The 26030-nt window shown below is 40.7% G+C and overlaps 1 protein-coding gene across 7 annotated transcripts in view; it reads right to left on the reverse strand.

The window, feature by feature from the left end:
• The window catches only part of cacna1da (calcium channel, voltage-dependent, L type, alpha 1D subunit, a), a 71181-nt gene that overhangs the window by 16310 nt on the left and 28841 nt on the right, over positions 1-26030 (reverse strand). For 2 of the 7 annotated variants that reach the window (XM_074683677.1, XM_074683759.1), the window contains exons 5-30: positions 23791-23963; positions 22917-23069; positions 22591-22787; positions 22172-22275; positions 18978-19147; positions 16556-16630; positions 15092-15179; positions 14842-14868; positions 14258-14418; positions 13338-13563; positions 13033-13240; positions 12240-12360; positions 12035-12122; positions 11920-11950; positions 11684-11838; positions 10842-10971; positions 9323-9382; positions 7735-7841; positions 6176-6263; positions 5955-6062; positions 5789-5841; positions 5547-5693; positions 5233-5434; positions 4649-4807; positions 3937-4047; positions 2600-2683 (exon numbers count right to left, since the gene is read on the reverse strand). In XM_074683677.1, the coding sequence (XP_074539778.1) occupies positions 2600-2683; positions 3937-4047; positions 4649-4807; positions 5233-5434; positions 5547-5693; positions 5789-5841; positions 5955-6062; positions 6176-6263; positions 7735-7841; positions 9323-9382; positions 10842-10971; positions 11684-11838; positions 11920-11950; positions 12035-12122; positions 12240-12360; positions 13033-13240; positions 13338-13563; positions 14258-14418; positions 14842-14868; positions 15092-15179; positions 16556-16630; positions 18978-19147; positions 22172-22275; positions 22591-22787; positions 22917-23069; positions 23791-23963 (3226 nt within the window). Of the gene's footprint in view, positions 1-2599; positions 2684-3936; positions 4048-4648; positions 4808-5232; positions 5435-5546; positions 5694-5788; positions 5842-5954; positions 6063-6175; positions 6264-7734; positions 7842-9185; positions 9246-9322; positions 9383-10841; positions 10972-11683; positions 11839-11919; positions 11951-12034; positions 12123-12239; positions 12361-13032; positions 13241-13337; positions 13564-14257; positions 14419-14841; positions 14869-15091; positions 15180-16555; positions 16631-18977; positions 19148-22171; positions 22276-22590; positions 22788-22916; positions 23070-23790; positions 23964-26030 lie in introns of all 7 variants that reach the window. The other 5 variants (XM_074683839.1, XM_074683593.1, XM_074683913.1 and 2 more) reach the window with 3 other exon arrangements.

Raw genomic sequence — 26030 nt, forward strand, 5'->3', positions numbered from 1 at the left:
GCGTTCAGCATCGCCACGTTGCTGGGGAAAAGCACTGCACGCACACGCAAGACGTTTGGATGAAAAAGGAAGGCCATCGGTGAACTCATAGCAATGAAGCAACTCATGCATGTCAGGAGGGCCCTGCAACAAAAGTGCCATAGCAGGGCGCTCTCACAGTCCGGTGCAGAAAGAGGAGAATGAAGATCAGGAAAGGAGAGAGGAAGGAGGAGGGGCAGAGGAGGGAATTAGAGCAGGAGGGAGGTAACAGTAGACAGATGCTGAAATAGGAGAGGCAGAGAGGTGTAAAAGAGGGAGAGAGTTGCTGTTGGTGTTCATGCACCTGACTGGAGTCTACACACCTGCGCTACACATGAGCTCCATTCTGAGCTTTAAGAGCTCACTACAGGAAGACAGAACAAAACACAGACAATCACTCACAGAGACACAAACACAAGATCATCAAAGAACCTCAGACTCTGCTGCGTTAGAGCACCGTCAGTGTGAAATACAAAAACAAAGGCTGGTTCAGTGTCTTTGAATCCATTTATGAACTTACAAATCCACAGATTGTTAACTGATTATTACTGTTTGATCAAAAGGTGCTCCAATTTTTACTCAACTTTCAGAGTAAAAGTCTGTTTCTAAACAGCTCACACTAAAGCCTCTCTGTTTTAGTAGAAACTTAAGTGGTTAACAACAATCTGTGAAGCTGCAGTGGGCTACACAACTTCAAGGGGAAGAAAACACAATTCTCAGATCTTTACACAAATTTTACATGGAAATTGTCCTTAATGTTGTGTAGGCTTGTATTCCCAAGCTCTGAGCTCCAGGGCCATTCTGTCTGGAGGTAAAGGTCAAGGGGTATGGCAAGAGAAAAGGGGCAAAATTCACAGGCTCTATGGGAAAAACTGACCGGAGGGGAATGGAGCGGGTGGCCAAGCGCCATCTGTGTGAGGCGGGACATGGAGAGGATGTCAGGGGATGAGGTGAATCATGGCTGACACTTCCCAGCATGCACTTGGAAAGCTTCACTATCACACAGCTCATGACATGAAAAGCAAGCAAGTAGCAAAAAAAAAAAATACTGAATGAAAACCTACAGTAGATCAGCTTTCTTAGGAAAACTATAATATCTGATCTCAAACTGCAACAACATGCAAACAAATCTCGACGATGGATGAAGGGTGACTCACAAGAAACCATAAAAAGCCCTTGTGGTTCGACATCATGTCTCCAACACACACATACACACAGGGACACACACAGACATTCATACAACACACCTTAAAATACAAACCGTAAACACGTAAGACAGACACACATGCATACGAATAATAATCTGAACACACCACCACCGTAAGTTCAAATGAAGTTTGTTTATACACTCATGCAGACACACATTGAAGAACAGAAACTGAGAAAAACACAGAAAACATGAGATATATCTCCAGAAAAACAGCACTGCAGCTCAGACACAGAGCACCCAGGATGGGGGAGTAAGAGGAGGGGGGGACAAGTAGAGCAGGGAGTCTTTGGTGCACTGCGCCTCGAACAAGCACCAACATAAGCATGTGTTTCCTGCACAAAGGGGATATTTGGTCCGATAGCCTATCCTGTGTTTCATTTTTTAATACTCAAACACAAATTTGACTACCTTTAGAAATTTTGAACAAGTTAAACTCAAAGCTTAGTATCCCTAAGCTGACCAGTTTGTATTTTTTTTTTTTTGTTGTTGTGTATTTAAGTGTCAAAGTGAAAAGTCAAACCATGAAGAGATTGTTGTCAGTGATTAAAATAAGTTACTTAGCAAGCTTTGACATGATCATCTCCTGTGATATCATTACTCATACCTATTTTTGCCTCAGTAACGTACTAAAGGGGCCCTGAAGATAAAGTTGTTGTTCAAAACAGGTTACACACAGAAAATATTTTTTATGGTTCATTCCAATACTTGCCTCTACAAGTTTCTATGGAAACAAAATGAACAAGAGTAAAACATTAGACAACCGCATCACAGATCATCTGACTGTGTACCAAATACAGGCCTCAGGTCACACACTGTGACAGACTCCTGTGTTTGACATGTATGCTTTCATTAGGTCAACAATCAGCAATTAATAGCACAAAAATAACATGATTCCTGAAACAAACATTACCGCAACACATCCACAGTGAGACACAGAGAGCAGAAGCAAAAGTCCAACAACAATGTTTGACTGACTCAGAGTACTGCAAGTGCAGAACTTATAACAAGACACAGATGAAGGTAAAACTGAAGCTTCACAGAATAAGCCAAAGCCACATACACATCTAGGAATGTCTTCCCCTTTTTATCTATTTTTATAAATATTCAATTACAATATTGCACAATAGGAGAAGTCATTGAAAAGTGCAAGTTTGAAGTAAATGTACTACAGATGTGTCAGAGTGCTTCAAATACAGAGGAAGCTTTTTTTTATGACTGATATGTTCTCAAATTGAAAAAATACACATTTTGTTGTAAGCAATGTTCCTTTTCTGAACTGCCACATTTCAGGAAAAAAAATGTAAAATTGGCACATGGCTCTCCTGTAAGGCTTCAGTTCAACTCAGGAAGCAGAAATAATTTCATACTTACATTTACTTCAGTGATAGCGATATCGACGACGCTACCAACAACAATTAAGGCATCAAATGTGTTCCAAGCATCAGCAAAATAGTGCTGTTAATGTGTGGTGTTACACAAAAAGGTAAAGATGTACAAAAGAAGAAAGACAGAGACAGAGACGATGAAGAGAAGGAGAGGACAGATAAGTGGCCAAAAAGGAGCAGACAGTGAAGAAGAAATGGGATGTCGTGTAATGGCAGGGTCAGGTGAGGACAAAAAGAGAAGAAAAAAGGAGACAAGTATTAAAAGTGATCGGATAAAAAAAAGTCTGAGTCCTGCCAAGAAAAGCTTCAGTGTGAGAAGAGGTGGCCTGAAGAGAGAGGGGTCAGAGTTCAGCAGGGGGTGCTGTAGCTGAGCTTACTTACATCGATCTCACTCAGAACAATGTCTACTATGCTGCCAATCACAACCAGGGCGTCGAACACATTCCAGGCATCCCCAAAATATCCCTGAGTAAGGTGGAGGGGGGCAAGTTGGATGTGATAAGCACACACAAATAGCAGCTCAGCTGCAGGGCAACTAACACCAAACTGATGTTAAAATACCAATGCTACATAGAAAAATACTGCTGCCAAGAACTCAACAAACAGCAAACACTATTTTGGTTAGAAAAGGCAAAAAGTCAGCACAGCACCCCACACTCTGTCTCTTACTAGCATCCTGTCCTTCTTCGCAACACAGAGCTGTTTGGCAGGCAGCGCAGGTGAGGGGAAAATGAACAAAAATTACTTCTTCATGGGCTGTCAAAAGTTCATGTGTTTTGCACCATTCCTTGACATTTTAACCACAGTTTGACACTTTGAAACACTTGCTATCTAGCCAAGAAACTAGACAAGATAGTTTATATCAGTGTGCAAAATATGTGGCTACAGCCAAGAGGTGGTTAGCTAATGTTAGCTTTAAAGCTAGAAGCTAGCTGAGGCAGCTAGTCTTGCATATAAAAATATACATGCTGGTTTTTCAAGGGTGATACAAAAAGTCTGTTTTCTCTAGCCACCTGTCTGTGCCATTCACATTTACTTTCCAGAAAGTCACAACATTTTTTATTTTTGACAGAGCCAAGCTAGCTGTTTAGCCTTGTTAGTTTTAATGCTAGGCCAAGAAGGCTGTGGCTGTATTTTTAACCAGTATGAGCTGCTTCTTCTTTGAATGTCACTTTCAGTTGTGTTTACCAATAAATCATTTAATCATTAAGCTTGTATCAGTGGATCTATGTGGCTGTAAGAGGAGCTGTATCTGGATATCTGATTGAGTCGTTACATATTCAGGCTCTATTTGTCACTGAATACTTCAGCATGGAGACTCACCCTGGGTTTGAAAGCAATGAGTTTGAGAACCATTTCCACAGTGAAGACAGCAGTGAAGACCATATTTAAAATGTCCATCACGTAGTTAAAGAGTGCTGACTGGCCGTAGTGCTGCAATAAAGGACAGGAAAATGAGAGGGATGAAGAAAAGAGGAGTTTCTATTTGAATGATTATGGTGAGATAATTCAAAAATGCATGCTGTATCCTGTCAGGGACATTTCTTCAAATACACTCATTAGAAATATGGCTCTAAAAGTCTGTAGTGAAACTTTTCTGTTTGAGGTTGGAGCATTTTTTTTGAAGTCCAATTAATTAGCTTGTCCTTGTGACTGATTGTATTGTATTTGATCACTGTGTCATATTTGATGATACCACTAGAGGATGCCAAAATAAACTCATACATATTCAGCTTTCTCTGTAAAACCTCACTTCTGGTGTAAAACATTAATTGGTAGGTACAAATTCAGTGGCATTAATATAATATTAATGGATGATAGTTAACCCTTACTGTAGAAGTATTATTTGTGATAATACATTTTTGTCTAGTACCTTTTTAAGCAGACCTAAATGAACCAACACCATGTGTAAAAAAAAATACCTTGTTGATGCTCACAATTATTATACAAAAAACATACTGTTAGTTGTAATCTCCCTCTTGTAAACAGATACTGACTTTGTTTTAGAACTGCTAAGTGTAGTGTGTCAGCTTACCTGTACAGCCAGACAGAGCGTGTTGAGCATGATGAGCACAAACATGATGTACTCAAACCCCGTGGAGTTAACCACATACCAAAATTTGTACTGGTATGGGTTCTTTGGGATGTACCTTCTCAGTGGACGTGCCTTCAGAGCATACTCCACACACTGACGCTGCACAGAAATAAGACCACATTTATTTGAATGGTAAATTAAAAACTCATCATATTTACCCAGCAGCTTTTTTCCTACACTCGGGGTCAGGATCTGGAATGTAACTACACTTAAATGATGGCATGTACATGTTTGCAAATGATGTAAAAAATAAGGAATCTAAAGAATTAAAATCAAAAAATTTGAAGTCTAAACCTTATGGGAAGTCTAACCATACTTCACATTAAAAATGTTGAACAACCTTTTGAGTTTATTCTGGCAAAATGCAAAAAATATATATCATAGATCAAAAACTGACAATCTTATAGGCTCAAAAAGATTTTTCTTTTATCATTACATAGTAAGTTTTCATGAAAATCTCTCTACACACAAGTTCAAACACAAATTGTTCCACACACTCACAAATCGTGACACTAAAAACTGACCTGGTTCTTGTCCAGTTCACAGTTTTTGTATTCTTTCTCTCCCTGTTCCTGAAATGTGACGATCACAAAACCTACGAAGATGTTCATCATGAAGAAAGCTATGATGATGATGTAGATGATGAAGAAGATGGAGATCTCCACTCGGTAGTTGTAAATAGGGCCCAGGTTTTCCCTGTTGGAGTCGATGGCTTTGTAGAGCAACCTTAGAGGAAGAGGGGAAAAGAGGGGGGTAGTGTGTGATCCAGATTCTCTCAGGACAGAAATCATCGGAGTTTTTTCTAAGGTTGTTCATGTGGATTAAGTTTGAATCTTACGCAGGCCAGCCTTCGAAAGTGGAAACAGTGAACAGAGCCATCATAGCCATGAGGACGTTGTCGAAGTTAAAGTCGCTGTTGTGCCACACTCTTTTGTGGATGGTCGGCTGGTTCACATCTCCGTCCTTATAGAGGATGTAGGTGCCCCTGTGAGAGAATGACAAGATGCATCAAGGTCATGGTTGTAACTGGGATGATGACTGCTTGTCATTCTACAGTTCGGGAGGAATATTGAAACTGACTTGCACTCTTCCGGGCTGGACTTGGCTTCATCAGTACAGCGATAGAATTTCCCCTGCAGCAGAAAACAAAGCATACTGTAAATAATGAATACTTCAAAAACGATTAACTCAATATGTCATGCTGATCGTGTTTAGTATTGATTTTCTTAAGCCCAGCACTGCTGACCTTAAACAGCTGCACCCCGATACAGGCAAACATGAACTGGAGCAGAGTGGTGACGATCATTATGTTACCGATCGTTCTGATGGCCACAAACACACACTGCACCACGTGCTGTGGGGCAGAGACAGAAACTTGTTAAACACTGAGGGATCCGAGCAGAACAGTCTGAGACTGTGTTTGTTTCTGTGGACAGGCTGTGAGATAACTCTTTGATGAGGGCTCACCTTGAGGCCTTTGGCTCGGTTAATAGCCCTCAGGGGTCGAAGAACACGGAGAACTCTAAGAATCTTTACCACTGAGATGGCAGAAGACCTAAACAATGATGACAGCAGTGTGAGTTTATGACCTTTACCCAGCACATCTTGTTTACCAGAGGCTTTTTGGGAGACCAGGAACCATTTAAGAACCACAAGTGTATTTTTCCTTTCAGTCAGAGGAGACAGGCAGCATATTTTTTCTGAAGCTCCTTGCATATGTAGACAAAACTGAAAATTATCAACTTGATGCTGGCAGGCCGTATGTGTTAACCAAGGGGCAACATTGGGTATAGAAAAATGAAGCCTGTTAGGAAGAGCTAAAAGTTGCTGTTCATCGAGAATCCGCATGAAGCTGGCTGCAGAAAGACTGGAAACCACATACACACCAAGACAAAAAACAGACAGCATTAAACATTTTTACAGCCTGGTTCAAAAAACGACTTGGATCTGAAATGCTAATTTTGCTATCAGCACTCAGTGTACAGGGGGTGAATTTTTTTCTTTCTCGTTGAGAAGATATTAGGACCATCTAATTGTCCAATCAGAGACACAGCTTAGCTCACATTACTGATGGCCTATAGCTGTAAGAAAGAAGCTCAAAGCCTGCATCATATCCAATGTAGCTGCATCAGACTACATCCAGATCTTAAACAGTCTATTGTCAGAACACAAACAGCAGAGTTTATTGCTCTATTCATGTTTTTTTTGTCTTCCAGTTGTACAATTTCTTCAAGAAGTCAGCTGACCTGGGTTGGGAATGCTAGGTGCTACTACAAATAAAACAAATAAAAAGAAAAAATAACAATATTGCTAACAATTATATCGATAGAGTGTTATCATCGTTCTGCTTTTCTTTTGTTGATGTAAATTTGCACTTAAGTTTGGAATTGCTTTGCCTGTCGGCATTCTGTAAAAAGAATTAAGGAAAAGCTATGAGGCATGCTGGCAGACAGTTTTTTAGTTTTTTTTTTCTGATCATGTGTTTAACATTTTGCAAGTGAAGGAGCTGGTTCTTCTTTCTGCTCCTTTTCATTTGTTTTGAGATTATTTTATTTTTATATTGTATTTTTATTTAAATGTGTATGAAATAAAGACAAACAATCAATATGGGAGCAAAGATGGAATATTTATCCTCACATTTCTGGATTTTTTTTACAGTCATGTCCTTAAACTCTGGACTCATATAAAGCAAGAAAGAAAAAAGTTAAGATGTGTGAAAAAGAGAAAAAAAAAAAAAGTATAAAAACAGATGAGAAGAAAGCACTTGGCAGATTGTCAATTATAGGATTCTTGTGTTTTCCTGAGCCTTTGCACTCATGAATCCATTAATACCCTCAAAGACTTCCCAAAATGCTTCTGATCAGTCATGTTTTTTACAGACTAAAAAAGAAAATACAGATAGAAAAGCCTAAATATACCTTTTGGTGTTTGCCTAGTTTCTATGGCTTTGTTTTTTCCAGCTCTTATTAATCATGTTGTCTGTTCAAAAAACCGAAAAAGGACAAGTGGCTTTTGATTGTACTCACTGGATGCCAAAAGAGACGAGGGAAACTCCAACCACCAAAAGGTCAAGGAGGTTGAAGTAATTTCTACAGAATGCTCCTTTATGGAGAAAGGCGCCGTATGTTGTCATCTGAGAAGAGGATGGAGGAAGTCAGAGAAAAAAATGACAAAAATAAAACCATATTCTTTTTATGCCAGTATGAAATCACAGAAATGCATAGTTGGACTCACTCCTTAACACACATATACATACACACACACACATCCACACACAGAATACAAACACTAACAGTACAAACATTCTCTCATTCTTCACCTTGCACACGCTCACACTTCTTCACACTCTTTTATGTCACTCTGATTCGGGGTGGCGAGCTCAGAGCAGTGAAACAGGAGGCTAGATCTACCGCCGCCACCCCCACGGCCCTTACATACATGAATGTAGTAGTAAGTCATTCATTTCACAATCGACTATGGGATGAGGCAATAAAACATGCATTTTGTTGCCATGAGGATAATTACTACCTGCGAAAGCTCGAGCTATAGTGATTGGAAAGATGAAATGGCCTTACTGTCACATTCATGTGGACCGTCGTTTTAAAGCACATTCCATTATGTTCTTTAATAGTTGAGAAAAAGGGAAAGCAGCTCCCTATTAAAACTTCAGAGTTCAGCAGGCAAAGAAAACCAGCCAAAATAACTCTTCTCCAAATAATAAAAGTAAAGGATTCAGTTTCTGAGTGCACGTAAATGTGGAGCCCCGCAGAGAGACTGGGCGTGAAGAGTGCTAACTCGGAGCACTTAAGAATTAATGGTGAAAAGTGTCAGGTCTGGCCAGTTCTTGCCCGTACAGCTGCAGATACAACTCCACATTCCTGTGCACTCAGTCGGGGAAAGCAGACTGAACCATGCTCGCCATGAACATGATTGGTTGTGCCCCCTCTTTTATGGTTAATCTGAAGAGCAGTCAGTACGAGAGGCATGGATATGGCTTTGGCTGGAGTTGACTTTTACGTCTTCAAACGTCTCCTGAGCGTGACCTCAAACTCAGCTTCAGCCAAAGCCTGAAAAATGTCTGAACAGCCCACTAAAATGTGTTGCATTGCACAGAAGGGTTGCATCATGTTTTTCATATCTTGCATCATCAAACTCATTTCAGCCATGAACGCCCCCCATGACGTGACACCCATGTGAGTATAATGTAATGCTGATGCCATGTTTCCTTCCCCCAACATGAGGTCTTTGATCAGTGTAATTGGAACAAATCGTGTTTGTGTTTGTGTGTGCAAAGTAAAAAGTCCAATACCACTTTTTTGTTTGTTTTTTTTGCTTTTTGTTTTTTTTTTAAAAGAGGTGCCATGAAGAAAAAAGTAAATAAGAGAAAGGAAACAAACAAGCCAGGTTGTACTGAAGTGGCAGGTGACACACAAGGAGAAAATGCAGCAAGGCTCTCGTTGTCATTCTAAGGGGTTACCTTCAATATGATCTCAAATGTAAACATACTAGTGAAGACATAATCTGCATAGCCTAGGACCTGGAAGGCAACGAGACGTTTGGAGTATTATTGGGTGTGGTTAGTCACAGCACGAACAGGGGACACAGGACATTTACCTTCAACACGATCTCAACAGTAAAGATAGCCGTGAAAGCATAGTCAAAGTAACCAAGTATCTGCAAAAAGCAACGTAAATGTTTAACAAAGACATGTCATCGTGCAGCTTCATACATCATATCAAACAAGATGAATGAAAAAAGAAAAGAAACATCTGGAGCGTTTTCTGGAAAGAGTTTGTTAGGGTTAATATCACACAGCAAACACATTATTGCAACAAAAAAAAAAAACAAAGCCACTGGACTAGTTTTTAAGTAAAAGGTAACTAAAACATAAACCTAAATCCTCGTTTTGCAGATCAAGTCACTGCAATGCACTTAAAATTAAACATAAAAGATCGTTGGCTGGGCCTATGGTTTTGGATACTCTAGCTTCAAAATCAACTGCATGACATAAAATAACATGAAACATTTCAGGTAAGCAAGACAAACTTTGTATTAGAAACTGAAAGTGCATGCACCTGAAACCAGTTTAACAGAAAGTTTAACCTTGGTAAATATCATTGGCCATGTTTTGTAAAAAGTTTTCCCTCATAGAGTAAGCGAGTTAAACTCTTTCCTTTATGGGGCGTTCAAGGACACCCAGACATTTGCGATTATTGAATGAGCTGCACAAGCATTTTTAAGCTACAGTTCCTTGAAAAATAACCCAAGAGGGTGAGAGTACTTTGTCATAAAGGCAATGACAGCGTGGTGGCGTCTTGGATTTAAAACCCTGTTTTTGAGAACTTGACCCCTTGAATAGCAGATGCTGAAACAATACAGCAATCTCAGGGTCATTAGATGTCAACTTTGTACGCTGCGTTTAAACAACAAACAGCTTGAATAACTGGGTCCTGTCAGAAATAGCTTTTGTCTTTGCTTTGTTTTCAGAAAATCTCAGTATTTATTTGCAGTGGGACTTCAAGGGCTACATAAATGGTTTTTCCTTCGAAAAAGGAACAATGTTTCTTGATTTTCCCTCTGTTTATAATTCTGGGTCTCTGTGGTGTAAAGGGGAAGCTGCAACAGTAGATTCAAGTGCAGCTTAACCTATTGAATTTAGACAATAAGACACCCTCAAATTCATGTGCAAGACAGGGATCAGAGTTTATTTCTTGCTACATGTGCTCATTTGCTCCCACAAGGGAAGAGAGAAAACTCCTTTTGAGGATCAACTTAATAATAAATTTGTACCCTTCATAAACCAGCTCATCAACCTGAGATGGCGCAGATAAATGGGGTAAATGCTGCACAATCTGAATATAGTGCTATTCCAATCCATTCGTAGAGGATTCATCACTCAGGATGAGCAGACTTTCAAATGCAGGGCAGTGATGTCAAATATACGACTTTTGATAAATGATCTAAAACATGCAAAATCCCCAATGTGGCAATATCCAGATCCTAGACCACACCGATCCATAACATTTCATCTTAAAACTTAAAGGTTGTATTAATAAAATAACAAAGTCTTATCTTTGCTCCTCAGACAATGAGAAGTCAGACACACACTTCTAGTGAGAAATCGAGGACTTACAGTATTGCGAGCTGAGAAGTTTCTGATTGGATCCTCAGCAGCCAGTGAGACAGAGCTGAGCATGATGAACACCAGGATGAGGTTGGTAAATATGTGATGGTTGATGAGTTTGTGGCAAAACACACGGACTCTGGGGAACAAAAATAGCACAGCAATGAGAGAGAACACTAGTGTGGCACAAAGATTTGTGTTTATTGTCCATATGTGTGAAGTCTAAAGCCGCGTTTCCACCAAGCAGACCGGTTCGGTTCCTCTCGGTACGGCACGCATTTTGGGGCGTTTCCACTGACTTATCCTGGGACAGATCCCCAAAAAACAAGACGAGCCGGCCTACTTTTTTGGGACCCTTCCGTATGGGTGCCAGACTGAACCAATCCGCTCTCGCAAGGTGGAGCAACACACTGCAGACGGTTGGTTAGTCAAAAGAATCGTCACTTACCCCGACAGCGGCTGCATTTCTCCTGGCGGCACACAGACTTCTCTGAAACAAAGCTTGATTGCACTTTGTAACGCAGAGCTACATGCCAATCACAGAGAGGACGAAATGCTGCATGTCTTCCATCTATGCTCTTTGTTTACTGTGTTGCGCTTTTCTTCTTTGTTGGATTTAACAGTGGGGTAAACTGTGTCGGGCTGCTACGGCGTAACGCTATAGTTTAACAGCTGCGGCTTCCGGCATCCAGCTTACACGCCGCCTACCACAAGAGGTCGCAGTTTTTCTGTGGAAACGCAAACGGGATCAGGCTTAACTGTACCAAACCGTCCCAAACCGTACTGAACCGACCCGGACTGCTTGGTGGAAACGCGACTTAAGAGGTTTATTGAGTGAGTGAGTGCCATACGGGTTTGTGCTGCTGAAGATGAAGAAGGCACTTCCCTCTGGGATAGGGGTGATCTTCTCCTTCTTGACCAGATCAGAGATGACCGGCCGAGGCCCTGATGGAACCTCCGGATCCTCTTCCTCCCCCGCAGTGTCCTCGATTTCCTCCTCTTCCTCCTTATAGACAGGGGAAAAAATGGGTCAGTGCACAAAACTTCCAACACTTTAAAGTTAAGGTACTATTTGATAATAAGTTACCTTCTCGTCCTTTTCATCATCCTTTTTGTCCCTGTAATGACCAAATATTGACATGAATATGGGTAGTTTTAATACACCTAAAGAGAAACCATTCAAAATGATATTTTCAAGTCACCCTTTCTTGTCTCCTTCGTCTGTGTTGAGAGATTCTGCATCTGCCAAGTTGTCCACAGCAATAGCCAAGAAGACATTCAGGAGGATATCTGAGCAGGGTGTTCAGTAAAATACCTCTCACTCTTTCTTCATGCAAAATAACATGATCACATTTGTTTTCTGTTTGAACAGTTCTGAGTGTTATCTATGACTTTGACAGAGGATACAGTTTCCGCAGATGAAGAGGATGATGAAGTAGAAGCATACAATCATCCCGGAAGAAGAAGGACCTCCATATGCCATGATCCCATCATACATGACAGCGTTCCAGTCTTCTCCGGTCAGGATCTGAAATTGATCGCGGTGTTGAGTTTGTGAGAGAGGCTTCAACTTGGTGTAAGCTCGACAAGTAAGAGACAATTTGTTGACAAACATTCTGAGTTAGCCAAAGAAAGGAACAGAAGCCCATTCATACTGTGAGCTATTTCAGAACAACATGTTCATGTTTGTCACTCACAGTTTTTAGGCGAGGCATCTCATAGCCAGGTGCTGTCACTCTTACACTTAGTGTAAGCTTGTTGAATGTGCTTTTAATGCATCCCCCATAAGCTGTGGCTTAACAGTAGGGTATTGTGCTTTTGTTCAGGCTTTATACTGGTACCTTGCAGTAGCATTAAATGATTTACACAAATCCCTATCTATCTCTCACTGGTGATTCAGAAAACCCTTATTTCAGCCTCTGTCTGAAATGATTCATATTAGCTGCTGTCTCTTTAAGGCTTCCTGCTCTACAAACCCCCTTCCCTCTGATTGGCCAGCCCCTGGATGCCTGTCGGAGGCAGAGATATACCTTGTGAATACATACTTAGGGACTTGAAAATTTGCACGTTTGGTATGGACGTCCAATATTGTTTCTTGATATCCATGCTTAAAACAGGGGAAAGCGTAATATTTATTCATTCATTCATTCATTTTTCCCCAGAGGTTGTTGCCTGTTCTTTTTTTGGGGGGGTTTTGTACCTGAAACACCGTCAGAAGAGCCTGAGGAAAGTTGTCAAAGGTACTCCTCTTAGTCTGGGTCTCGTCAAAGTTGAATTTTCCACCAAACACCTGCATGCCCAGCAGGGAGAAAATGATGATGAAGAGGAAGAGCAGCAACAGCAGGGAAGCGATTGACTTCATGGAGTTGAGCAGAGACGCCACGAGGTTACTCAGTGACTGCCAGTGGCTAGAATAAAAAAAAACAAGAGACAGGTGGTTCATTTAACACCACCCTTACACGAGACACACACCTACACACAAACACAGCGAGACAACAGTCGTACCGTGTGACCTTGAAGATCCTCAGCAGGCGGACACAGCGAAACACAGAGATACCAAGGGGAGACATGATTTCCAGCTCAACCAGAATAGTTTCAGTGATTCCTCCACAAACCACAAAGCAGTCAAAGCGGTTGAAGAGTGAAACAAAATAGGCCTGAAGCCCGAGACTGTACATCTTCACCAACATTTCACACGTGAACAGGGCCAGCAGCACCTTATTGGCCACATCTGAAAGAAAGATGAAGCTCAAGCTCAGAGATTTTTGTTGCAAAAAATTCAAACCCTGTCAGAAGACAAACAAATCAGACTGATTCAAAAATACACAACATTTTCAGATTAAAATGTAAAGCAACAGGAACAGTAACAGTGCAGTGTAAATTGTGACACCCCTTGTAAACAAAGCAGTATTTCTAATCCTTTTGCTGATTTTTGCTGATGGCAGATTTTTTAGTGGTGTCCCTTTAAGAAGAATTCTAATCTTCCTACTTTTCAACAATCACATTTATCACTTCCTGAGAACTTTTTTCAGACTGCAGTTTCTTCCTTCACCTGACACCCACCCTGTGGCAGTGGTTTAAGGCATCAAAAATAAATATGAAGCAACATTTAATCTTGCCACTAATCATCTAGTTTGTGATTGTAGCTCATAAAAACACATGTCTGTAAAATGACCAGATAAAAACTACTCACTGGAGCTTTAACTGCAATTTATTAAAAATGCATCTGATCCAGGATCTACATCAAAATCTACACAGTGATTTAATCTATTAGAAAACTAATACTCTGAATGCTCAGTTTATGGTTTAAGCACAGACTGGATTAAGTCAACATTACAAACAGCCAAATAATAATAATAATAATAATAATAATAATAATAATAATGTAATTGTATAGCATGTTTGTGTCTTTTTTCTTTTCATACCCTGCACTTGTGTCAGCCACAGAGGCTGGTTGTAATGCTCTGATGAAATGGTAAGAGTGTTGAGGAACACCAGGATGATGACAAGCCAATAGAAAGGCACCGATTTGACAGCCAATCGGCACTTCCTGCGGCAGAACCTGTTCCAGCGGCGCCAGCGCCGACTGCGGGAGGAGAAAGAAAAATGACAAGAATGATTACCACCGTAAAAGCACTAGAATAGAAAACCATCACCTCCATGTTTTTTTCAAGGTAATCCTTGCACTTATTTCCATGGATAGTAATGATGCAGAGTTGTGAAGCAGATAGGCCACAGGGGAACTGCGTCAATTTTTTATTTTGCAAGTCATACAGTGCAGCAAATGAGCTGAAAACCCCTGCGCCAGGCTTTTTAAAAAATACCTTGAGATACATGCTGACTTAATAAAAGCCTTTGATTTATCATCCCTGGTAAAGTCTAATTAAAATACAGTAAAATGAAAGCCAAGCACTTAAAATAAAAATCTGTATAATGTAATGCGGACCCAGAGCCCGCAGTGTGACGATTTGTGCATCATGCAGAGAAACAGGGCTACATATATTCTCACCTGAACTTCGACTTGGAAATTTTTTGACTGAAAGAGAAACAAAAATCAAACGTTATAAGCACAGAGGTTTGTCAGAGACTTTGTTTAGCTCACAGGATTTAACAAGAATAAGAGTCTAAACACAGAAACATTAGACTGAAAGTGGACAAACTAAATGTAATTGCGAGTTGTTTTGCTCTAAAATGATCACAATTCATCAATCTCCAACAGTCCTCTTGTTTAAATAAAGAGTTGGTTTAAACGTTCTCACCACAGAGGTCCGCAGCATGGTGTTTTCTCATCTGCCTCGTTTTGATTCTCTGTGTTCACAGATTCGGTTTCACTGGCAGGAACGCTTGCTGCAGCAGCACAAACCAAGCAGAAAATAATCAGATGACAGGAGGTTTTTCAGATGGAGCACTGTGCAGTGCATCCCACTAGGAACACCAAGACCATACTTCAGGACCATACTTTACAAACAAGCACAGATATATAGATGCTAAGATGTATTCAAACACGTCACAATAATCAGAGAGTGATTTTTTAAAAATAGAATCTCACTGTCTTTTACATCTGTAAAGCCAAGCTGCAGCTAAAATACTTGCATCCTCGTTGGAAAAGAGCGAAGCGCTGTGGCTGTGCATCACTGTCATCATTAGTATCATTTACCGAGTGCTGAAAGGGAGCTGACATGGGACAGGCGAGTGGACAGCTGCTCCACGAGGGCTGACTGATGCAGACAAAGAGGAGCAGAGCGAAGAAGGGAGCTGTCTCTGAAATGCTACACTCAGATCTCTGCCAGTGCTCTGCAGAGACTGTGTGTGCAGACAAATGATGATTAACTGTGTGAAAAGTCTCACTGCTTTAGCTCGTATGAGGTGCCGTGTGCTGCTTAGCTTAGCTTATGTAGACGTGTTGGCTTTGATTCCTGATTGGTCGGACAGCTCTTAGCTCTGAAAATAGTGCTGACTGCTGGAGTAGTGATCTGGGTTTAGCCCTGTTTCCTATATTCACACTGAGCCCCTGCTTTTGAAATGGGGCATGGAAAGGAAACAGGGCATGTCTGTTACCAAATGCAGCTGCATTTTTTTCCACATAAGGTAGGGTGAAAGATTTTTATTTTTAACACCAGCAGAAAAAAAGAGGAGGGAAAGAATAAAACTGGAGGAAAGGCTGTGATGCTCTGACACAACAGGTTAAACACAATAGTAAAGCACAGAGTGATGAGGTATTACATAAGGCTGAACACATCAACTCTCACACACACACACATACACACAGCAGTCACTCAGGATGCTCCAGGTGGAATTTTGAGGCCATGTTTTACATTAAAAATTTGATTTTATCATTTCCAATGATTGAGTATTGCTGAACTAAAGGGATAGTAATTCTTTACAGATTGATTATTGGGGATGTGGTTGCACGTTGAAATGGAAGTAAATTTTTGGGCTTATTTTTCGTATCTAAAATAATTTATGTGCTCAATGTTTAGCTGGTTTTACTGCCTTAGCTTCTCTTCACACGGCCTGTTTTGAATCACATTTGTGTCAACGGTTAAAAAAAGCACCACTCAGCAATTTTGGAGGATTTTTTTTTTTCTGATTTTTGTCTGCTAATATCTAGTTTGGATTAACTTGAGCTTTAAAAACAAACACATGTATGCAGATGCAGGCACACACACACACACCCACAGACAAAAAGCTAGAGAACAGTGGAGGGAAAGCACAGGATTTACCATGAGTGTCGGACGACTGGCTGAACCACCCAAACCTTCCTTTCTTCTTCTCAGTAAGGTCAGCCAGAGTCACCCCTTTCATGTGTAATGCATGCAAGTCCATGCATTCAGACACAACGGCACGGCAGAGGGGACATGAGGGGAGGGCGAGAATGAGCAGCTATCAAAATGGGTCAGAGCAGACAAGCACCACAGGACAACAACAGTATTCAAAATATCAATATCCAACAATGACAAGAGCAGCAGGAGCCACAGGCTGCAGACACTGAGGAGGGCAGAAGAACAACATGGAGAGCTGTTAGTCACTGGAAGCACCTGCAGGTGACCAGGCCCTGTACTAACATGTTACTCTGCAAAAACACACAGCATGTGCATACCAACATGTTAGTACGGGCTCATGTATCATCGACAGACACCAAAAGCCAGGATGGATGTTGGAGGAAAGCAGCATGGACCTGCCTGCTCAGAACACAGAATCTCTCTTTATGGTAAATGTTTGCTGTAAGGATCAGGGTTAGGGAGATAACATTTGTTTACACTGAAGGAAAAAGCATGTGGGAAAGGCAACAGTAAATGGAGAGATTACATTTAAATGAAGGGAGCAAACAGAAGGTAAATATTCAAGACCTCACACTCAAACTATAAAGTAAATCAGTGGCAGTTTCTCTGTTCTGCATCGTGTGTGCTGCTTATATAAAGAGGATTTGGATTAAGAGTTTTTCTACTGCTCGAGCAATATAATTTTTTTCCCTTTTTCCCTTCCCAGATAAACTCCAGTGGTACCCGCAGCGCACTTCACTCTTATCAGTGACATACATTGGGCATGACGATAAAAGCAGTCTGGAGCCGTGGTGAAAAACACCTCGGGACATGTCTTAAAGCTAGCACAAGGAACTGTGGCGCAACTAATTTTTACCCAACATTGAATTCTTTTCTACTCCCAAAGACAAGTTTGAATAGATAAAAGAACTTGTGCACATGAAAATGCCATCAGGTGTGTTGTTTTTAAAATAAGTTGTGGTCAGGGGGGAGCAACCGGCCTTTAGAACAACAAGAACCTGGTCCATGGCCCAGTATCTTCACGCATGTATTGGTGAGTGACACACTCAGGGGGACACACCAGCGTTCCTACTCATGAGGAAATGTCAGTGATTCAATTGGTGCAGTAGCTGACAGATTCAAATTGTTTCTTTTTGGACAGAGGGCTTAAAAACTACACGCTTTCATTCTCAGAGGACGAGAATCCTGACACACCTCGGCCCTGCATGGGACAAAAACTGAAGCCTGGGAACAACACCAGGCTTTCCATCAAATGTACTTACAGATACAAAGATACACACGCTTACACGTAACTACCGAATAAGTCATCATTTCACTCTGGTATGACAGCAAATTTAAACACTGAATTAAGAAACTGCTGTTTTATGCATAAATGTACACAGCACCTTTCTTAAATGGGGTTCTTGCTTTTCTGCTGTGCAGTGGGCTTGTTTCAGTAGATCTGACATCAAGCCACACATCAGTAAAACTCATACAGTGACCTGTGAGTGTTCTGCCTGTCCAGGTGCAAAAAATGTACAAACCTGTGCCCTCTCTATCAGAGTTAAAAGAGTGAAGCCTGTTGTGTAGAAATGTGTTCTAGCAAAATGTGGCTGGGCACGTCCTAATCCACTTTGTACCATTGATTTACATCATTTAAACCAGTGCGTTGATTTGATTGTGTGACAAAACAGCCCTTTTTCACCTCTATGTTTGAGTGTAGGTGTGAATCCTTGTTTTTTCTTTTTTTGAGGAAGTCCCATTGACTAATTTGGCCTCATACAGGAAAATTCTACCATTAGGCTTGCTCTAACTTTTAAGGAAGTAAAAACTAACCTTTTACTTGCAGTAATGTTTTCCAAAACACCTCATTTACTTCTGCTGAATCAAGGGACTTCCTACAATTCCCAGTGTACCTTGGAAAAAAATCTTGTTATGTATAAATTTATAACAATTGATGATAGAGACAGAAAGAAAAAGTCCTTTCCAGTGCTTTTCTTTGGCGTGGAGGGAACACCTGGGCGTAGACTGTCGTTTCATTTATACGTGCAGAATAGACCATTATCGTACCATTAACAACAACTTCTTTAAGGCAATATTTCTTAAGGTGTTTCTTAAGGTAATTCAGCGATTTTCCTAAAATTAACTCCCACAATGACACACTGTAGATTTCCAAACTCTTGCATTCCCTGATTATATAAACACAGACCTAATTATAGCAGCAGAAATCACAACCCTCTCAAGCCAACAATAACACACACTGCTGGATATTTCTCTCTGTGTGGTAGAAACAGATTCTAGTAGCTCGCTGCACTAAAGCGCGGTTTGTGATGCCAGTTCAGTGTTTCCCAGCATGACAGAGGGAGCGGGAAATGGTGCTTACGGTTGCGTTTGCTCTCCTCGTCCGCCTCATCCTCATTGTCCGGGTCAATGTCCTCGGCCTGAGTGATCCAGTCCAAGTAACCCTTCAGATCCTCTTCCAGCTGCTGCTTCTCACGCAGCTTCTGGAAGTCTCCACGGGCTTTCGCCTTCTCTCTTTCCTTGGAGAACTCTCTGGGTTTGCAGAGGCACGGGAACAGGCAAACAGACACAAACGCACAGGAGTGAATGAATTACAAAATCGATACTTTCATAAACTCTTTTTCACACTAAAAAAAGAAAAAAACATCCACACATGAAGTCTCCCAGACATCAGAGTCATTTTTCACTACCACAGCTAACGCCCCCTAAACATTTTCTGTTCAGTCCCATGATGGTCAGATAACATATTCAGACACTTCAATCACACCCTTTCAATGCCTTGTGTGTTTTAGTGAAGCGTAGCCACTGGAGGGAGATGTACACCTTTGAAAGACAAAGACAACAGCTCTATAATTAGATCACATCAGTACTGTAGCTTCTCTTTCAGCGTCTTTATCATACAGGGGAGGCTATTCCGGTAAACGGATGGTTTCAAAAGATACATTTATTTGCTTGTCATCTGAATTCATAGACTTTACTGAACAATCACACTGGATGACACAATATTAACAGATCCAGAGGACTCTCTGTAAAAAATACTCAGTGCATAGTGGGAAATTGTATTTACCAGGAAAAGGAAAATATGTATTTACGCTGTGATGATGAGAAAGTCAAAGAGGTTCATACAGGTTATTTAGCATTTAGTTAGCTTGTTTCAAATAATGCATGATGCTAATTTAGCAGGAGACAGGCCTGGTAATAACGTTAACCTTGATGGCTTTAGAAAAAAATCAGGCCTGGTCAGCCAGTCAACCATCTCCAGTTATTTCTACTGTAACTCCCAACCCCCACTCCACAGAGCTGGGAAAGCAAAGTGGGGTTTGAGCGAGCTTAGGAGTAAAGAGGGACTGAAGGGTGAGGAACAAGATTAATTTCTCTTTCAGGAGAGAGTAGCTGGGTGCGTTGAGGAGGGGAAGAGGAGGAAACGTTCACTTTGCAGTTGCCGTGGAAAGGGCGTGACAGTGTGATGTGGGCAGATGTTACAAGAGATTGTCTGGGGAAGAGTACACATTTACAAAGCGTCCTTAGCTTGTATTATCCAATCAAGACTTAATGATCTGTTTATTACATCTCTGTTTCAGATACTTCACTCTGATTGGTCAAAACCAGATAACACTGGTGATTAATTCTGTCTAGCTAAAGTGACAACAGACACAGGCTGACGGTTACTGGATACAGCCAGAAGAGCTACTGTGCACAAAGCATTTCAAAATGAGAGAAGTAAAGCAAGATCCTGTCCTGTGATCCAGGTAATGGGTGATGGGTGGGTGGGTACATCTCTAAGCTACAGGATAAATCTAAACTAGGGATGCACCGGTCCAGCTTCTCTAGTCCAGATACCTAGGCTTTGGGTATAGACCGACACTGATCCTGAGCCGACACTAGTGTTAAATAATAACCTGCATGCTCTACTGTGGGATAAGATTGGTAATGTTTTGAGTAAAAGACAAAAATGAGTAAATATGGAATTACTGAAGTTAATATTTATTTAAATTATGAGTGTTTATTTAACAACAGTTTGGTTAAAAAATGCTTCAGAATTTACAGAAATGACTATTTGGTTGTACAATCTTGTACCTTGAGGACTTAATCATAGTTTAGCCTTAGCATCAAGTTTGGACCAATCCTTTCCCACCAATACCCAATACCAGGATCAGATCTGTGCATCCCTAATCTAACCCACTGCTGCAGTGATGGAACCAACTGGGGGTGGGTGACTTACAATAAGACGCGACACACTTGACCAAAGGTAACTATAATTTCGTGGCGCAGGGGGCGCAAGCCTGGCGCACCCCCGCAGTGTTTATTTCGTGCGGCGCACCGCCGTGCGCTGCCAATTTGACGATTTGGTAGACCGTCTGCGCAGAGATGGGTGTGACTGCACACCAGGGGGCGTTGACGGCACACCAGGGGGAGGTGTCGGCAGATTCATGTTGGCGAAGTGACAATTTTGTGCCAAAAACAGCGCAGAAAGTGCGCAGAAAGTGCGCAGAAAGTGCGCAGAAAGTGCGCTGAAAGCTCGCCAGCTCCAACCTGGTCTATTCTCGGCACAAAGCGGAGCACACCCTGCGCAGCTGTAATTTGGTGACAGGCGCACATGTGTGCTTACATCAACAAAGCCTCAGAGGCAGGTTTCCAGGTTTTTATAACTGACAGCATATACCTTCAATGTTCCAATTTTATTTAATTGAAAGTCATTGAACAATACCTGTGAAACAATAAAATCTTTATGTTTTAACTTAAACAACCAATAAAGTGTCCCGAGTTTTAGGTCACAGAGCAAAAAGCAGTATATAAGATTAATCTTATATGTAAGGATGGGCCGTTCACTGCCTGAATTTCAATATTTTACTGTAGCCAAATGGAGTCATTTGTTTTTATTCGAGTTTTGAATTTGCTATTTTTAAATGCATAAAGCGATAGGGAGATGAAGTTTTTAGTAATAGTACTGGCAAGAATTTAGAAATGCTTTCACCCTTGGTGGTGATGTAGGCTAGGTTTACAGTCCTCTGCATTTTTTAACCCCTTTATTCTTTTTTATTAGTTATTCTATTTTTCCATTTCTTCAGATTGGTTTCTTTGTCTTTCATTGTTAGAGACTGTCCTCCTTGGGCAATGTCTTCAGTCATTATGTCATACTGTGTTGATGTTATAAACATATGAAAAGTCATGAAAGTTCGGTCATTAAAAAAGAAAAATGGTTTGTGCTGTAGCATTCAATTCAGCAGCACTGAATATAATAACAGACTCATTTATTGGCAAATTCTAAAAAAAGCCAAAAACCACTGCAAACATGCTTTTCCCACTGCAAACCACAACCACTGTTTAAGTTGCCTCTTACCCACTTAGCACACCTAACACAAGGTTCAACACGAAAAAGGATCCCAGAATAATCAGGCTAACAAAATAAATCCAAGGTGTTTCCCATCCGATGGCATCATTGACCTTCAGGAGACGATAAGAGCTTGTTAGACAGACACAAAGAAGAAGAACAGAGAACCTCTGGCTTGATACCAAGCAGAGGGTCTCTGTTAGAGAAGAGAGGAAGGTGCTTACCCGCTCAACACACCCAAAACCAGGTTAAGCACGAAAAAGGAGCCGAAGATCACAAGACTGACAAAGTACACCCATGGAAGCTCAAAGCCCATAGCGTCATTCATCTGGAGGAACAATCATGACGACAAAGGAAGAACAGGAGGAAAGGAGAAAGAGAAAACAGTGAAATAGGCTGTTAGAGGTAGAAACTGTTAGGAAAGACAAGCAAAGAAAAAGTTAGATCAAAGTAGCTTTTTTTCAGATGAAGAAAATAAAGCTCTCATAGAAAGAACAAAAGTGTCGATTGCTTAATCAGTCGTATCAGAGGAGTAAAAGCTGATGTTATCAGCAGCTTCATGTCTGATCTGAGGAGGCACTTCAGCTGCAGGCAAGTGACAGTCACAAGATACTGAAAAGGGAGGGCAGAGCGAGAGTCTCACCCAGTACAGCACGTCAGTCCAGCCCTCCATGGTGATGCACTGAAACACTGTCAGCATGGCAAAAAGGAAGTTGTCAAAGTTGGTGATGCCACCATTGGGACCTTGCCAGCCTTCCCTGCACTCGCTGCCATTGATGGGGCATTGGCGCCCGTGCCCTGAGATCGCACATGGAGCTGGTTCCTCCTCTGCAAGTCCATCTACAGAGAGGGAAAGAGGATGAGTCACAATGCATTTTGTTATGTGTTGAGATTAAATGGTAGAGCTTCATAATCCTATGTTCAAGTGGATTTGTTTATGTTAAAAAAAAATCAAAAAGGAGGACTTACCTGAGCCGGGAAGATAGCAGGTTGCATGCATTTTACCGATGAAAAGTTCCAGGCCGATAATAGCATAGATGATAATGACAAACAAGACCAGGAGGGCAATGTGGAGAAGAGGGACCATGGCTTTTATGATGGAGTTCAACACCACCTGTAAACCTGAGTAAGGAAGAAAAAGAAGAGCATGGCTGCTTGGACTTGGTGTGCATGAACAAGCATCGAAAGAATTTAGCCTAAGTCTCTATCTTTGTACCTTTGAGGAAAAATTTATCACTCAGTTATCATAAAACCTGCATGGTCCTGATGAGTAAATGAAATGCATTACAGCATTTGAAAACACAGCGGAGCAAGAAATTCTGTTTATTTTAGACACAGAGATACAAGTCATAATAAGTCACACTGTAACAGGCTGACCATGTGATTAGAAACCATAAAACATAATCAACAGCAGATGTTAATGTACAGTGTGTGTGCAGATAGAGACAGTTACGTAGCGGTCTACTGGATGTGGTTCAAAAAGCAGCAAAAAAAAACAACACCAGTAATTTCAATATTAATTTTATGCCGCTTATACCGTAACAACATGATTCAAAAATGTGTCAGTGTGTTTACACAGAGCTTGTTTTTGTTGCATATTTTTATTACATCCAGGGCTCATGTCTCTGGGGTGCTAATGTTGCTGTTGACAGATGTTTTTGAAAAACAGTCCTCAGGGATGGTACAGAGACAATCTGGCTCCCTTATGTATAGCTTTTCAAGCTGCAGTTTACAGGGTCCAATATAACTGAATAAATACAAAATGCATGTAGAAAATCATGTCTGAGCTGAAATGTTTGTTTTAGATTGACTAGGTGTTGGTATATGAAGTTTCAGCACTTACTGGGTACTCCTGAGACCAGCCGCAGGGGTCGTAGCACACGGAAGGCTCGTAGGGCTTTAACATCAAATCCACCTGGTTTCCCCCCATGGCCGTGCATTGGCAGATGGCTACTTTCTCCCTCTGCCTCGACTTTATCCTCTTTGGTCAAAAGCTCCAAGACAACACTGAAGAGTCTGTTTGAACACAAAGACAGAACCTTAATCTGAGAGTCTGTCAAAGAAAGTTTAGAACAAGACTCTGCTTAAATCTGATAAACTAGAAACTGGACATTCCAGATTATCATCACAGCAGCTGAAACGCTCTGTCAGCTTTTTCAGTCAGACACGAATCCAGCTGACAACTAATTTTAATATTAACATTTGATATCAATATTTTGCTCAGATTCAAGAAACATTATGCCAGATATCTAGCAGTTCAATCTTCTATACAGACTTGCAGTATTTATCCGTCATGCAAGATTGTAAGCTAATCGATTTCAAGGCTTTCAGAAAAAAAAATAGCGATGTACAGAAGTAATTTGCTCACAAAAGTCGAGACAAGCACAGATGACTGGTGGCATCTTGTAGCTCTTGGGTAGAATTTTGATATGTTTAATATCTTTCCTTTAGCTTTATACAGGCAGTATCTGGATACAGTGGTGTAAAACTGGAAGACTGGAGGTATGAATAACCAGCACAGTAGACGTTTACCCACTAGGAGCACTGCAAGCTGCTACTGCTGAACAGACGCTGGCTCCAGAAAACCAATTTGACATGGAGTATCCACAGACTAGGGCTGAATGATTTTGTAAAAAATAATGTAATTGTGATTTTTTTTTGGGACTAATGTTGTGGTTATGATTTAGCATGCATTTTTTTTCTTTGGGTGGGGGGGGGTATCTTCTGCATTATTCACTAAACACAAACAATAAACCATTCTACAGTATGACCAACACGGCAAAAGGATACCGTCAACAAATAAAAAATCTTTCCTTTAGGCCAGGCCTTCATGGTATGATAAAATGAGATGAGCTGATGCAGGAATTGATACAAATAACTAGAGCCCTACAGATAGGGGATTTTTGGGGCCGATGCCGATACTGGGGGCAAAAAAAAGCCGATATCCAATATATTGGCCAATATCTGATATATCAACCCGATATCCAATAAATAGGCTGATACATATAATAAATTCATTGATTTACACAGGATATATACTGTATATGAACACAAATGATTAGAATACCCATATGATTCAAGACAGACAGAACACTATCAAATTAAAACAAGGAACTTTAATTTTAAAACTGTCAGCATAAGAACTGTAGTGTTAACCAATGACAAATAAGAACAAGCTGAAAACACAACAATAAGTAAATAAGTCAAACTTTAAACACAGTAAGTAGAAAAAAAAGTCAAACTGTAAACACACAATGAGCAACTTACACAACATTAAAATGCCGTATTATAGTCTTACATTAGACAATGGTGGACATGTGAAATAACAGTACCAGTTATCTCTTTTTATCTCTCAAAAAAGCAACTAACACAACGTTAAAACGCCGTTCTATAGTCTTACATTACAGAATGGTGGACGGAGGGGGCGGGCCCTCGGGCAGTGTGCAGCCCGTCACACAGACACAGGAACAGGAGCGACAGAATCTCTGCGGAGCAAAATTTTTTATAATCGGCTACATTTGGCCGATGTTGATTAATCAGTGACAGGCATAATCGGACCAATTAATCAGCCGGGCTCTACAAATAAGATATCTTGATTTAACTATTATAATCACAGTAGAATATTTAGTGATTGATTTAATTTCAAGCCTTGTAGACATGTAATATTTTGCCAGCAAAACTAGCATATTGACTTTTGATGGTATTACAAGGAAGAATGAGTAAAAGTCACTCCAGGTTTGTGTACACTAAGCTTTTATCTTTCTATCTTTCTTTCTTTTTTTTATTGCAGCCTTTGAAAATTGCATTCAATTAAATTGCAAAGTTGGTTTCAATTCGATTAATCATCCACAGACTCTGTCCTTCTGTGTCCCTGCATTAAAGAAAGTTGTACCACATTTTGGGCTCTGTTTCAGGCTCTGTATGACAGTTAAAAAGGGTCCTAGATTTGTGACTTTTTTTGAAGCTTGAAGTTTGGCATAAATTCTTAAGTTTTGGGATAAGTCCAGACAAACTTAGATGTAATATGAACAGTGTAAAAAAAGTCAATTTTAAAATACATTTCTGGCTGAGACTGGCTGAGCC

The sequence above is a fragment of the Halichoeres trimaculatus genome, unplaced genomic scaffold, assembly GCF_033239565.1.
Source record: "Halichoeres trimaculatus isolate MK-OKI-2021-1 unplaced genomic scaffold, fHalTri1.1 fHalTri1_scaffold_1, whole genome shotgun sequence".
In the NCBI taxonomy this organism is placed as follows: domain Eukaryota; kingdom Metazoa; phylum Chordata; class Actinopteri; order Labriformes; family Labridae; genus Halichoeres; species Halichoeres trimaculatus.